Source organism: Erinaceus europaeus, chromosome X (assembly GCF_950295315.1).
Source record: "Erinaceus europaeus chromosome X, mEriEur2.1, whole genome shotgun sequence".
NCBI lineage: Eukaryota > Metazoa > Chordata > Mammalia > Eulipotyphla > Erinaceidae > Erinaceus > Erinaceus europaeus.
The window spans coordinates 54719155-54734912 of NC_080185.1; the positions used below are offsets into that span (position 1 = coordinate 54719155).

At 39.6% G+C, this 15758-nt stretch overlaps 2 protein-coding genes across 8 annotated transcripts in view; one reads left to right on the plus strand and one right to left on the minus strand.

The window, feature by feature from the left end:
* Window positions 1-13971, minus strand: part of COL4A5 (collagen type IV alpha 5 chain) — a 271709-nt gene extending 257738 nt beyond the window's left edge. For 5 of the 6 annotated variants that reach the window (XM_060183117.1, XM_060183115.1, XM_060183116.1 and 2 more), the window contains exon 1: window positions 13544-13967. In XM_060183117.1, the coding sequence (XP_060039100.1) occupies window positions 13544-13624 (81 nt within the window). In that variant the 5' untranslated portion in view covers window positions 13625-13967. Of the gene's footprint in view, window positions 1-13543 lie in introns of all 6 variants that reach the window. The other variant, XM_016191471.2, reaches the window with a different exon arrangement.
* A 1360-nt stretch (window positions 13972-15331) lies between these two features.
* LOC103120162 (collagen alpha-6(IV) chain) overlaps window positions 15332-15758 on the plus strand; it is a 414904-nt gene continuing 414477 nt past the window's right edge. For both annotated transcript variants that reach the window (XM_060182558.1, XM_060182559.1), the window contains exon 1: window positions 15332-15577. In XM_060182558.1, coding sequence (XP_060038541.1) covers window positions 15567-15577 — 11 coding nt within the window. In that variant the 5' untranslated portion in view covers window positions 15332-15566. The remainder of the gene's footprint in view (window positions 15578-15758) is intronic.

The window sequence follows — 15758 nt, forward strand, 5'->3', positions numbered from 1 at the left end:
CAGGTGGGGAGCCGGGGGCTCGAACCAGGATCCTTAAGCCGGTCCCTGCGCTTTGCGCCACATGCGCTTAACCCACTGCGCCACCGCCCGACCCCCAGGAAAGAATTTTTAACAAACAGTGTTGGTGGACTTTTAAAACAGCTCCGGGAGTCTGGCGGTAACGCAGCGAGTTCAGCGCATGTGGGCAAAGCTCAAGGACAGCGTAAGGATCCTGGTTCGAGCTCCTAGTTCCCCATCTTCACAAGCGGTGAAGCAGGTGTCTATATTTCTCTCCTCCTCTCTGTCTTCCCCTCCTCTCTCCATTTCTCTCTGTCCTATCCAACAACGAAGACAGGCAACAAAAATAACTACAACAATAAAACAACAAGGGCAACAAAAAGGGAATAAAGAAGATAAATTATAAAAAAAAAAAAAACCAGCTCCCCTGGACAGTGCACTCACTACCTTGTTATGTGTGCAACTCAAGTTTGAGTCTCGGCCCCCACCACACTGAAGGATGCTTCAGTGCCACAGTGTTTTTCCCTCTCTCATTCAGTCTCTCTATCTAAGAAAGCCAGTCTAGAGCAGTGAAGTCCAGGTGATGGCAAATTAAAATGCAAAATAATGGACGTTAGTTAAACTAGACAGTCACACACACACACACACACACACACACACACACACACACACAAAAGATGGAAAACAGACAATCATTTAACAACAAAAGGATAAAGAAGATCAGATGTCCTTTTCTCTTCCCTCTATCTCTATCTGAAAAAGCTGGCCTTAAAATGGCCCTGATGATAACAAAGTAAAGGAGAAATCCTACCATTTGAAAAATATAGTTGAAACTAAAAGGTATTATCATACTTAGTGCGTCAGTATGATTAAATCAGGAGGACCTGTGTTTTTCCTCCTCCTACAACAGCTGTAAAGATGCAATACATGGGAAAGCATGCATAGAAATGAATCACGAACCCAAACAAGCTTCCACAACACGGAACAAAACACCACTATCTAGGCAACAAGAAAACAGAAAGGCCCTCTCCCAAGAAAGAAAACCTTCTAAAACAACAAGCCACAATTGGGAAAGAGATATACAAAGAAGAGATATTGAATCTGGTGATCTAGTGGTGGGTTTTACCATCACACACCCTGTACCTCAATCCTATCACAATTTTATACCCACAACTTTACAATGGGAAACTAGACATTAAAAACTACAACCTAGGTGGGAGTTTTGGCAATCTATTTGGATGCTACATTGAAACTGAATCTCCACAGTAACAGATGCCCCAGGTGGATTCTAGGAGAGTTACTTGGTGATCCCATCTGATAGTTTCTGTTCCTCACCAGTCCTATTACCTGGACTGACTCTATCAAAAGAACAATGTGTCAATCTTAATCAGTTTTTTAAAGATATTTTCTTGTTATACTCTATTAATTTTATTTATTTTGGATATAGAGAAATTGAGAGGGAAAGAGGTGACACACACATATATGTGTATATATATGTATATGTATGTATGTATGTATATATACATAGAGAGAGAGAGAGAGAGAGGACAGAGAGACACGTGCAATACTGCTTCACCACTTATGAAGCAGGTGAAGACTATGGGTTTGAACCCAATACATTTTCTTTTCTTAATTTATTTGAATGAAAGCCAGAGACAGAGTCGCCAAAGCACTGCTCAGCTCTGGCTTATGGTGGTGCTGGGGATTGAACCTGGGACCTCAGAGCCTCAAGGATGAAAGTCATTTGCATTATCATTATGCTATCTGCCCAGCCCTCAATTCGTTTTATGCATCATGTTCAATACAAAATAATTTTGTGTAAAGCACATATCCATGAGGGCGGAAATAAAACAATAAAGATATAATTCTTATTTGCTTATGAATTGCTAAATACTTTCCAAATTAATGTAAACATTATCCTGGAATTGTGCAAAGATTTGGATTCATCAAATTCTAATCAAGATGGAGAACCAGCTAGCAGGGGAGGTAGTTCAGCAAGTAGAGCACATTCCTTTCATGAGCGAAGCCCTACGTTCAATCCCCAGCACTGCATTATGATAGAGTAGAGTTCTGGCCATGGTCTCTCTTTCATAAATAAATATGGATAATCAGAACCCATACATGCAGTGTTCCAGAGATTACGGGAAAGCTCATCTAAGAGAGAATGGAGGGGATATATAATAAATTATAATGAAAAAGAAGTGTGGATGATGAGAAAGATAATGATAGCCATTAAAAATCATGGCAAAAATTTTGAGTTAATGAAATGACAAATCAACAAACACTTTCTTTTTTAATTTTTTTTAATTATCTTTATTTATTGGGTAGAGACAGGCAGAAATTGAGATGGTAGGGGAGATGGAGAGGGAGAAAGAAAGAGAGACGCCTGCAGATCTGCTTCACCACTTGTGAAGCTTTCCCCCTGCATGTGGGGACTTGGGGCTTGAACCTGTGTCCTTGTGCACTGTAACATGTGCGCTCAACTAGGTGAGCCACCACCCGACCCCTAACAAACATTTTCTAACAGTATAAAACTTGATTTTCATATGTCAAGTAGTCTTTAAAATGCATTATAAAATGTCTTTTATTTCATACTCAAACCAATTTGTGACATAGGTGCTACTACTGAAGGTCTACCAGTTAAATTTCCAGGTCTGGTTTCAGAAGCTAGTGTATTATATTGTGTTTTTGTTTTGTTTACCAAAGCACTGTTCAGCTCTGGTTTATAGTACTGGGATTGAAACTGGGAGCTCAGAGCCTCAGGAATGCAAGTAACTTATACAGCCATCAGATTGTTTGCCGGATCCTAGAGGCCAAGGTCTTAGTGAATATATAAAACTTCTGTAAAAAGTTCTAGGAGAAATAGCAAGAAGCAGTGAAATGTCACTATTTCGACCATATTATGTTTATTTCATGGCTTTATAGTGGAACTTGAGGTATCAGTACAAATTCAAGGTTTTTAGTACATGTCATATATCAATAAAAGTTGTAGAAAAGCAGATATAGTATCATGTGCAAGGACACAGATTTGAGCCCCTGGTCCCTACTGTGGGGAGGAAGCTTCATGAGTGGTGAAGCAGTACTACAGGTGTCTCTCTTTCTCTAATGTAAAGGGGAGATACACAAAGGGAGAAGCACCAACAGAGTAGATCTGGGCTATTTGCATCAAAATTAGTAAATATAGCACAACTCATCAAAAGTCACTGAAAAATACAAATATCCACAAATATATACTACTAGAAATAACAGAATGAATATCAGAAAGAGTAAAATTTTTTGTCACATTAGAATTAATAAATGCAAAAAAAAAAAAAAAACAACCCAAAAGCAGCATTTAACAAAGGTCAAGTGGTCTGGGAGGTGGCACAGTGGATAAAGCACTGGACTCTCAAACAAAGATCAAATAATTATTGAGATGAAAATCATTAGATGCTAAAATTAAGGGTTAAAATTGTGATGAAAAATAGATATCTGCATATTCAAAATAGAGCCCCATGGAGTCTCATAAGATATACTCATTTTGTAATTACAGGGGGGGAAATTGTGACTTTACAATGGATAAATGAGGCAGACACCTCCTTAACTAAACTATAAAGATTAACTCAAGGTAAAGTGCCTCATGTGTTGCATATACTTATACTAAAAGTTTAGTAAAAATGGGGAAAGTAAAATATGCATACCCACGTAAAACATATATAGATATTTGAATGAGAATAGATAAAAACAAACAAACAAACAAAAAACTGGGGCCAGGCAGTGGCATACCTGTTCAAATGTAAACATTACAGTGTACAAGAACTAAGGTTCAAGCCCCTAGTCCTCACCTGCAAAGGAAAATTCACCAGTGGGGCTATAATTGTCTGTCTTCCCCCTCTCCTCTCAGTTTCTCTTTGTCTGTATCCAATGATAAATAAGTGAAATAGTACCTGTATAAGCATCAGTGCTATGGGGAAGATGTAGATTGTTTGAATAAATAAATAAATAAATAAATAAATAAATAAATAAACTGAACTGGTCATCTTCAGTAAACTGCACAACCACACACATAAATTCTCATATCACCAGAGAAATGGAAAGCTATCCCATTCCAGGGGAGGGTTCAGGTCCTGGAACATGATGACAGAAGACCTAGTGCGGGTAGTATTGTTATGTGGAAAACTGTGAAATGTTATGCATGTACAAACTATTGTATTTACGGTCAACCCAAAAACATTAGTCCCCCAATAAAGAAATTTTAAAAAAAGCTATAGCATACTCATGGATTGGAAGAATTAATATCATCAAAATGAATATTATACCCAGAGCCACATACAAATTTAATGTGATATCAATCAAGGTTCCACAAATGTTCTTTAAGAGAATAGAACAAAAATGACAGTCATCTATATGGAACCAAAAAACATCTAGAATCACCAAAACAATCTTGAGAAAAAGAGACAGAAATGAAGACATCACATTTCCAGATCTCAGACTATATTATAAGGTCATCACAATCAAAACCGCCTGGTACTGAAGCAAAAATAGATACACAGACCAGTGGAACATAACTGAAAGTCCAGAAATACACCCACACACCTTATCTAGTTTTTGATAAAAGGGGCCAAACTATCAAATGGGGGAAGGGAGGTCACTTCAATAAATGGCGCTGGGAAAACCGGGTTGAAACAGGCAGAAGAATGAAACTGAACCATTTTAACCTCACCAGAAACAAAAGTCAACTCCAAATGGATCAAGGACCTGGATGTTAGACCATAAATTATCAAATATTTAGGGGAAAACACTGGTGGAATACTTTCCCACCTAAATCTCAAGGGCATCTTTGATGACACAACCTCAATTGCAAGGAAGACTAAAACAAAAACAAATCAATGGGACTGCATCAAATTGAAAAGCTTTTGCACAGAAAAAGAAACCATCACCCAAACAGACTCCTTACGGAATGGTAGAAAATCTTCACATGCCACACATCAGACAAGAGGCTAATAATAAAATATATAAAGAGCTCACCAAACTCAACATTAAAAAATCATATGACACAATCCAAAAGTGTGGAGAGGATATGAACAGAATATTCACTACAGAAGAGATACCAAAGGCCAACAGACATAATAAGAACTGCTCCAAGTCACTTATTGTCAGAGAAATGCAAATAAAGGCAACAACAAGATGCCACCTCACACTTGTGAGAATGTCATATATCAGAAACGACAGCAACAACAAATGCTAGAGAAGCTGTGGGGACAAAGGAACAATCCTGTACTGCTGGTGGGAATGTAAAATGGCCCAAGCCCTGTGGAGAACAGTCTGGAGAACCCCCACAAGGATAGAAATATACCTTCCTTACGAACCAGTAATTCCTCTCCTAGGGGTATATCCTAAGGAGTCAACCACACCTATCCAAAAAGATATGTACACCTATGTTCATAGCAGCACAATTTGTAATAGCCAAAACCTGGAAGAAGCTCAGGTGCCCAACAACAGATGAGTGGCTGAGAAAGTTGTGGTATATATACACCACAGAATACTTCTCAGCTATTAAGAACAATGAACCCACCTTCTCCAACCCATCTTGGCTAGAGCTAGAAGGAATTACGTTAAGTGAGATAAACCAGAAAGAGAAAGATGAAGATGGGATAATCCCACTCATAGACAGAAGTTGAGAAAGAAGAACAGAAAGGGAAACATAAAGCAGAATCTGACTGAGTTGGACTATTGTGCCAAATTTAAAAACTCTGGGGGAGGTGGGGAAGGGTAGATTTTCAGATCCACTGCAGGGGGGTGGGGTAGGGACACAGACCTTTGGTGGCGGGAATGGTGTTAATATAGTCTCCTATTAACCTATAGTCTTATAAATCACTATTTAATAAATATGAGATGAGAAAAATAGATTGAATGTCTTGATCTTTTCAATGCATAGACTTCAGGTCTGAGTACAAATTCCTTCAATCTAAGCACTTAAGCTTTCTAATAAGTAAACTGGTGGGCTTAAATTGTTAATGCATTCCTAATAATGACCTTTTTTTTTGAAATATTCAATCACCTATAATCTTAGACCAAGGAGACCACAAGTAACCAATCCTGTAAGATACACTTATTTGTATTAAATGGCACAAATCATAGTAAGGCCTTGTATAATACAGTAAATATTAACCATCCCAATCAACTTGGTTATAATAATAATTATCTATTCCCTTCCTAAACCTAAGACAGCAAGGAACCTTCCTCATTCTCTATCACCCTGTGTTTCTCTCCGCCCTTGACCTTCTGGGGCTTTGCTCATTTTCCTTCATGCTTCCTTTGATCCACACCATTTGATATTGCATCCACTGATCTCAATCAAATCAATGCACCAAGTGCCACCTTGTCATTTTTCACTTCAGACTGTGTCCAGAGACGCCAGGCATAGGATGTCAACCCATTCAGTTCCAATACTCTGGTGAGACTTTTCCTAGCTCATAGGACTCCTTAGTTCCATTTCATGTGTGCACTTACTAATAAAAATATAGAACCCAGATATAGACCAGGGCCCATGAGATAGGGCACATGTGCACATGTATCCATAAGCTGGGAGAAATATATAACTTAAAGTAAAAGTGTGCAGTAGTCTACAGTGACTCAGTAAGTGCAGCAAGCATGTACAAAGACCCAAAAAAAAAGACATCATAATGTACTTAATCAAATATTTCTACTTATACCTAGAAACCCTCCTCACTTACTCCCTTTAGATAAAGTAAGGACTACACAAGTTAGGTAAGAGCAAGAAACTGGCACACTTTAATGATGGCCCTTTTGGTCACTATCCACCCCATCACCCTGGACCCTAGTCAGGGAATCCTTGGATGCCCATATAGACATGATGGGCCTAGACCTCTAGAAGATCCCTCTCTATACCATCACTGCAAACGTCAACCCAGCTTTGACCTAGCACGTTATGATTGGGCCTTCCTCAATTGCTATCAAACAGGCCATGGCCGGTGCGCGACCAGAACTGCCCCTGCGGCTACAGACGGACTATGACCCACATAGTCAACGACTGCCACCTCTCCAGATTCAAAGGAGGTCTCGAAACTTTACATCAGGCTCAACCTGACGCTGTTGACTGGCTATGGAAGAAGGGCAAACGCTAGAAGAAGAAGACTGGTCATTTCCATCAGGAACAACATTGTAAACCTTCTTGTGGACCTCTACAGGACATTGCTTCCAATGTAGAACAATGGTGGTAGAAATTACCCCATTGTCAAAGGGGAGGCTAGGTCAAAATACTCTGCCAAAGGAGGAAGGCTGGTCCTGAAATGAGTACAGCCTAGAATGTTCCTATTTATGACCATGGAATGTGAGCTCAGACCTAGAGGGATGCAGAAGCTGTGTAGGCTCCTGTGCTAAATATGAATATGGGTCCAAGGTCAGATCGATGAAATTTACAGTTAATGGTATTTATATATATTTTTCCCAAATTTGGGAGCTTCTTTCTGCCCTTATCCAGCTTTCTAGTCCTATTCTCAACTCTAGTCAATACTTTCAGCCCACCTGCATATTAGCTGTTGGGCTCAGCCAAAAATAGTAAAGTTATGGGGCCCTTCGAATATACCTAAAACAGACTATCTAACTCCTTCCAACATGAAGACCCAAAATTTCACCTGCTATACTCTTACCATTTGGTTCATGATTATTAAAAAAATGTTCTGTTTTATATTTTACTGCTTTTTAGCCGCTAAGTTGCAGATACTACCATAACGCCAACCAGACTTCCCCAGGCAGACAACCTTACCCGGAACCTCACATTCCCAGACCTCTGCTCCACCAGGGAAATATAGGAACAGGCTGAGGTATGGATCTACCTGGCAATGCCCATGTCCAGCAGAGAAATAATTACAGAAGCCAGACCTCCCACTTTCTGCTCCCCATAAAGATCTTTGATCCATACTCCCAGAGGGATAAAGAATAGGGAAACTTCAATGGAGGGGATGGGATGTGAAATTCTAGTGGTAGGAATTGTGTGGAATTGTACTCCTCCTATCCCACAATCTTGTCAATCATTATTAAATCACTAATAAAAAAGTTTTAAAAAATTCTCATATCACAATATGATGATTCTCACGAAAAATGTATTATATATAAATTTATTGTGAAATCTGAAGAAAAGGGCACATGTTCAACCATAAGTCAATGTTGTTTTGTAAATCTAACTTATTTTGTGATTGTATAAAATCATGCAGTCTAAAAAAAAGTAATTGCTTTTTGAATGATCTTATAGTTCAATTTATAGGTACACATATAGAGCTCAAATGCTGGTCTTTCTATTCTAGGTCCAGATCTCCTTCAATTATACTATGTCGCTTCTTATCGCCAACCTTAGGAAAATATGTAATTTCCATTTTATCTCTATTGCCCTATTCCCCATTCACTTAAAAAAGTAAATCCAAATACCAAAACATTAAACAAATCTCTGCAGACCACATACAAAGGAGGCAGTACCGGACAGTTGTTAGGGGTAAAGAATTTGTACTCAAACGGCCAAGATGCAAATTTCTAGTTCCATAACTTACTACTATCTATACAATGCAAGCCTTAACCTCCATGATCATAATATTTTTATCTTTAAAGTGGGAATAATAGTGGTATATATAAAGTTACAAAGAAAAGTTAAAGTAATTTTATATGCATCATAGATGTATTGTGAAAGTTAAATACAATATATATTATCATATAACCACAGTATCTGTCACACAGTAAATATTCAAAAATACAAGTGATTAAATCAATGCTGATGTTTTCCCATGAACAGTATATTTCATGGGGGGTGGGGGGAAGAAAGAGTTCTATAGCCACAAACCACACATACCCTTAGTGAGTTGAAAGCTAGACATTCTACTGCACACAAAAATCTTACTAACATTTATACAAGAGGAGTAATGTAATTTTGCAAACCATATCTATAAATCTAAGCCCATATCCTGATAGTCAGTATACATATAATTATCTCTCACAAAAATGTATTATTCCATCACTAGAAATGACTCTTCTAATCTATAGCTTATCTTTGTATCTTACTGCTTATTTTGTTCCACCTAATCAACACTCTGCCCCCAAAAGTCATCCACACATTTTTTTTAATTTTCCCTCTTTTTGCCCTTGTTTTTTTTTTTTATTGTTGTTGTTACTGATGTTGTCTTTTTTAGATAGGACAGAGAGAAATGGAGAGAGGAGGGGAAGACAGTGAGGGGGAGAGAGAGACACCTGCAGACCTGCTTCACTGCCTGTGAAGCGACTCCCCTGCAGGTGGGGAACCAGGGGCTGGAACCAGGATCCTTACACCGGTCCTTGCACCTTGCACCACCTGCACTTAACCTACTGCGCTATGCCTGACTCCCTCCACACATTTTTAAATATGCATTATTTTATTTTTATAAGAGATTAAAAATACCAGAGTATCACATCTTTCTGCCATATGTGGTACAGGGGACTGAAACAGGGACCTCTGATATGCAAAGCCTGTGCTCTACTGCATATCTCCCTGGCCATTTCTCCAAATTTTGACATCCCAATTGGGTATGACTATAGAGAAAAATAAATCACTTGATTATAAGAAATTTAAGTAGCAGTAGAAAAGTCTCAAAACCAAACTAGTCAACAACCAAACCACACTATTAGTTTTTTCCCCCTTCCAAATAATTTTATTTGAGAAATAGTAGTCTATCATGCAGTTGTTGACAAATGGAAACAATTTCTCATCACCCCATGATAGGTATCTGCACACAACGCCCACACTTGGGTTTGGTTGCTTCTCTGTCATTCCACTACTAGTTTTACTTTGAAGATGATCACCAATCTCCCTATACTAACAAAGAGAATATACCATTCATATTTTTCAGGGGACTAAAATATTTATCTGATCATGATATAGATGTATAAGGCAGAAAAAAAGTCTAATTTTCTCAGAGGCACAGTATTCTTTTTTTTTTAAACATATTTTAATATTTATTTATTTATTGGAATACAGACAAAGTGAAACTGAGAAGGGAGGGAGAAATAAGGAGGGGGAGAGAGAGAGACATGTGCAGCACTGCTTCACTGCCCTTCAATATCCCCTTCTGCAGGTGAGGACTGTGGGCTTGAACCTAGGTCCCTGAGTATTGTAATATGTACATTCTACTATGTGTGTCACTATTGAGCCCCCTTTAATTTTTTTTTTAAATTTTTTATTTAAGAAAGGATTAGTGAACAAAAGCATAAGGTAGGAGGGGTACAACTCCACACAATTCCCAACACCCAATCCCCATAACCCACACCCTCCCATGGTAGCTTTCCCATTCTCTATCCCTCTGGGAGCATGGACCCAGGGTCATTGAGGGTTGCAGAAGGTAGAAGGTCTGGCTTCTGTAATTGCTTCCCCGCTGAACATGGGCGTTGACTGGTCGGTCCATACCCCCAGTCAGAGGCACAGTATTCTAAAGATAGGAAATGGGATATACAAAACTGTGTGGTATGTTTTCATTTTTTTAGGAACAGTTGTTAAAGTTCAAGAAAACAAGCTTTATCCAACCTTTTGTAAATCACAAAGACTTCGTTAATCATAAAATGAACTATTTTTATTTTTGTCATCCCTTGGTTATAATCTGCCTGGGTTGACTTTTTAACAGAGAGAAAGACCGAGACATGTCATACCAAAGTAAAAGACTGGGAGGGGAAAGGGGATAGGGCACAGGGTCCTGTGCATGATGGTGGAGGAGGGCCTAAGCTGGGGGGGTTAGAGTGTTTTGCAGAAAACTGAAAAATTTTACAAATGTACTAACAAATGTATTTACTGTAAAACCATTAATCCCCTAAAAAATTAAAAATTAAAAAAAAGAATGAGAGAGAGAGATGGAGAGAAAGGCAACACAGTACTGAAGCTTCCTCAGTGTTTCGGGGGCCAGGCTCAAACCTGGGTTGTGCCTATCACAAAGCAATCTCACTATCCAAGTGAGTTATCCTACTGGCCCTGAAATAAACTTGTATAATAGCACTCAGTAAATGTTTGTTAGTAGTAATACTGTAGAAAAAACAATATTTAATCAAGTATACACAATATTTATGTCTTAATCACTAGGCATCAATATTTTTTAACTGAGTTTTACTGAGGAAATGTTATTTTCTTTTTTGTTGTTGTTGTTGTTGTTTTTTGGAAATGTTATTTTCGAGACTGTGGTTGTCTCCGAAGTATAGTATCACATCTCAGAAAGTATGGACTAATACAGCTCACCCACTACCAAAACGTCCTTTACTTCCAGTGCAAGACATTAGTCCTCTTCCCCTCCCTAAAAATCCCCCCTTAGTGGCCCCAGGATTAATATAGCTTTTCAAGTTATTTTTTAAAGTATTTTCAATAACACAAATGGAATTTTATCCAATGGCCTGTAGCTTATTGAGTGCCTAAACATTACCCAAATTCAGATGTTCTACAAAAAAAAAAAAAAAAAGTAAGTTTAGGGAGTAGGGCGGTAGCACAGCAGGTTAAGCACATGTGGCACAAAGTGCAAGGACCGGCGTAAGGATCCGGGTTCGAGCCCCTGGCTCCCCAACAGCAGGGGTGTCGCTTCACAGGTGGTGAAGCAGGTCTGCAGGTGTCTATCTTTCTCTCCTCCTTTCTGTCTTCCCCTCCTCTCTCCATTTCTCTCTGTCCTATCCAACAACGACGACAACAATAATAACTACAACAATAAAAAAAAACAAGGGCAACAAAAGGGAATAAATAAATATTTTTAAAAATCCATTTTAATTCATCCATATATTTTGACGGAGGAAAAGTTATGGCAAGGGTAATAAAAACATTTGATATGCATATTTAATAAGATTTGCTATCATATTTCTGATGTGCTTAGGGTAATATGAAAGTTTTTATAACCCCAGTATACCTTCTAGAGGCTAGAAGAAGAGTCGTAATTTGAGGCTCTTTGAATGTACACAGAAGCTAGGCAGTTAACTTAAAAGTGCACCTATCTAAGCTCTAACATTGCAACTGCATATGAAGGATAGACAGTCACTCAACCATGTAAAGGCCTAAGCCATGATCCCATATTAAAGTGTTTTTAAAACCACCCATTATGATCACTCAAATATAACTTCTAAATAATTTGTCCTACACAATTCTTTAAAGGGTAAGTGACATTAACATTGATGGACTTCAGTCTACAGAATCTTTTCTCCAACAAAACTATTCAGCCCATTACATCTGCCCCTCAGTCCCAGAGGGACAGTGGAAAGGACAGCCTAGATACAGTCCTAGAAAATATATTGGGGGCTGGGGAGGCAAAATAATTGTTATGCAAAGGACTTCCATGCCTTAGGCTCTGAGGTCCTAGGTTCAATCCCCAGCCCAACTATATGCCAGAGCTGAGTCGTGCTCTGCTATGAAAAAAAAAATAAATAATTAAGACATACTGGGGTTTTGATTCTACACTCCTAAAACTGAGTGGAACATTTTACTGTTATTTCACACGAGCAGAACATTCATTCTCCTTTGGGGGAAAAATACAGTAATACTTTTCCTTCAAACAGGTATGGGAAAATACTTGAATTGCATTTTCCTTAAAAAGTAACCATTGGGGAGTCGGGTGGTAGCTTAGTGGGTTAAGCACACATGGCGCAAAGCCCAATGACCGGTGTGAGGATTCCGGTTCGAGCCCCCGGCTCCCCATCTGCAGGGGAGTCCCTTCACAAGTGGTAAAGTGGGTCTGCAGGTGTCTCTTTCTCTCCCCCTCTCTGTCTTCCCCTCCTCTCTCCATTTCTTTCTGTCCTATCCAACAACAATAATAACTACAACAATAAAACAACAAGGGCAACAAAAGGGAATAAACAAACAAATAAATAAATAAATAGATTTTTTTTAAAAGTAACCATCAAGCAAAAATTCAGAACTAAATAATAGTAAGTGTAGAAGATCTGAAGCCTGACCATGTTCTCTGCCCCTCAACTTTCTTGGTTGATTAGCTGACTATTCCAAAAAGGATATAAAAAGGAGAGCACTGTCCATACAGAGTCTTTACTGCCCAGGGATGAGAGTAGTTTCATACTACTTAAGCAAGGGCAAAAGAACTTCATAGGTGAGCTGAACACTTTAATGGAAGTGAGGCTTTAGGAAAGCCAAAATATTAAACTCCCCAGGCAAAACTTTAAAGCCTGCATGGGCTGGGCACAGCAGTGGAAAGGTTAGCCCGCAGGCAAGAAAACACATAAGGTGGGAGGATGGGAGGAAAAGTTTTAAATACCCACCTGAGCCTAGTGATCCATTAACCTGTGTTACCCCACCACCACCACCACCACCACCACACTGCCCCAACCCAGAGCAAGCTAGTGAGCAGCCCTATTTTTAAACACTCTCACCTCTCCCTAGGACTTCAGAGGGCTTAAGTTACCGGTGTTGTAAAGAATGTTTCTTCCTAAGCAAATGAGGGCAGTTTCGAACTTCTCATGGCCAAGGTCGAGAAGGTAAAGTTAAAAAAAAGATCCAAAGGCAGCTTAAAAGTGAGGTTAGGGGCTGGGGGTGGGGGTAGAAGGATGGACTTACCGCAGCCTCTGCAGGCTGCCCCCGAAGACTCAGGGCCAATAAGAACCAGCCGGTAACCAGGCTGACTCCAAGCAGTTTCATTCTTCAGCTCCCGCAGCTTCTTCAGCACCCACAGGAAAGCCCTGGCTGGCTCAGATCAAATGACATAGTCTTGAGGGTTTAAGACTGGGAGAGAGCTAGAGCTGAGACCGCCAGAGAGCGAGTCCCAATTTTGCCAGTCGGCTTTAGGGAGGAGAAATAGGCTTTTTTTTTTTTTAAAGAATGGAGGGTAAAATAAGAAGGTATTCTTTCCTCCCACCTCGTCTCCTCCCCAAAGCCCGTCTCTCTCGAACACTTTTGCCTTCTGTCCAGACTTGCAAACTTTTTCCTCACACAAATCCCACCGATCTACTTTCCTCCCTCTCTTCCTGCGCACCACCCCCTCCCCACCAGTACTGGGGAATTTGAGGATCACTCCGCCACAGCTTTAGACTGCACCAGCAACCTGTAGGGAGTGACGCTCATTTATTTGGAGAAGAGAAACTTCCAGACCAACTTGCCTGAGCACTCTGAGTCTAACTGGGTAGCTTTATTATTCATTCACTTTCCCCTTACCCCGATACTATGCTTTCCTACTCAACCCCATTCTCATCAGTATGAGCTCCAAAGCCAATTAAAAGTAGACATGACTTGGGACTACTTTTTCTAGCGGATGAGTTGGAGAGAGTGGAAGTTTTTATTGTTAATGATTAGAAACTAATTTTAATGTCTGCTCCCTAGATTGCCTGTAGTTTTTGCCTATCATCTGATCATTAGGTAGTATATCTACAACAGGATATACTAAAGATTAGAGATATATAAACACATTTACGCAATAAGTATACGTTTACAACCCAAGAACTAATAAATGAACATGTCTTTTGTATGGAGATTTTTAACATGTTATATACATATAGGATTTGGGAGTATTCAGTTAATTTTAGTAATTATCATATGATGTGATGTTATTGTAACACAGTCATATCTTTTTAATATAGCTATTTGAAATTCCATAATTAATATTTGCCTCTCATATTGAAGCAGCATGAATTGACCCTTACTGTCGTTATGTTTCAGATGAAATCAGGATTGGTAATTAAACAACTTTAGTGCATTTTTCTTTAAAACTAACAAAAACATTTAATTGGAAATATTGATACAGAGCTAGTGGCAGTTTAACTGATGTCTTTCTCCAGATAAAGTAGACTTAAGAATAATTTGATAATTCTAATATAAGGATTTACGACCCCCTCCCCCCCCCCAGTTACCAACAGGCCTAGAAAATGTTTTATTGTGGACTTTTGAGGGATTTTAGGGGGCTTCCGAAGAATTCCTCAGAGCATTTCTGTTTACTTCAGACTGAAATTTACCACTTTGGAGTCAGTCTTTCAAGGTACTAGTTAAAATAGGATAGATTTGCCATCATCGTGCCCAAAGGCTTACTAAAGTTTACTAGAATTAATGTTGGATGTATCTAGGCAAAAGTACAGTAAGAGCACTTTGGGGCTTATTTGTCTATGTGAGAGTCCTCTATCTTTATATAGGTTTAATAGTTAACAGAAGTTTGTGGAAATGTATGATGCATAGTTCATTACATCTCAGTGTATAGATCTCTGTGAGTCTGTCCGTGAAGCTAAGAAGATGTGTGGGACTGTTGTGTGTGAAGGTATCAGAAAGTGAGAAATATGACTGGCTGCCCAAGGTGGGGGGTTGGGGGCTGTGATTGACAGGGGACAGCCCCGCCCCGTTCCTCTCTGTTCCTTCCTCTCCTGGTGCATGGGACTATCTTTTTGAGTGCGGCAAGTTGTAGCGAGCACTGCTGAGCTTGTTTTCCTCTCGGACACTTCTTAGCTAGGAGTTGAGTTTCTTCCGAATTGAGCCACTTCGCCCCCTACCCCTCCCTCCTGAATAAGGAAGCAGCCACCAAGCATCAGCGAAACTGATGAGCCAGTGCCGTGGAGCAGATTAGCAGTCTCTGGGACCCAGCTCTGGAGCAGCAGCAAGCATGCACCCTGGGTGAGCTTTTGCTGCCTTGAGCTCCCCTCCTCTTTCCTACTTGGTCTATTTCCCCCCTCCAGAACTATGTATATTCTTCTGTCATTGAGAGAAAGCGGGGGCAGGCAGGGAAAAATGGGTGCTGAACTCTACAACAGATGGAGTTACCCGTACCCTACCAAGCCCACACTACTCACCCTCC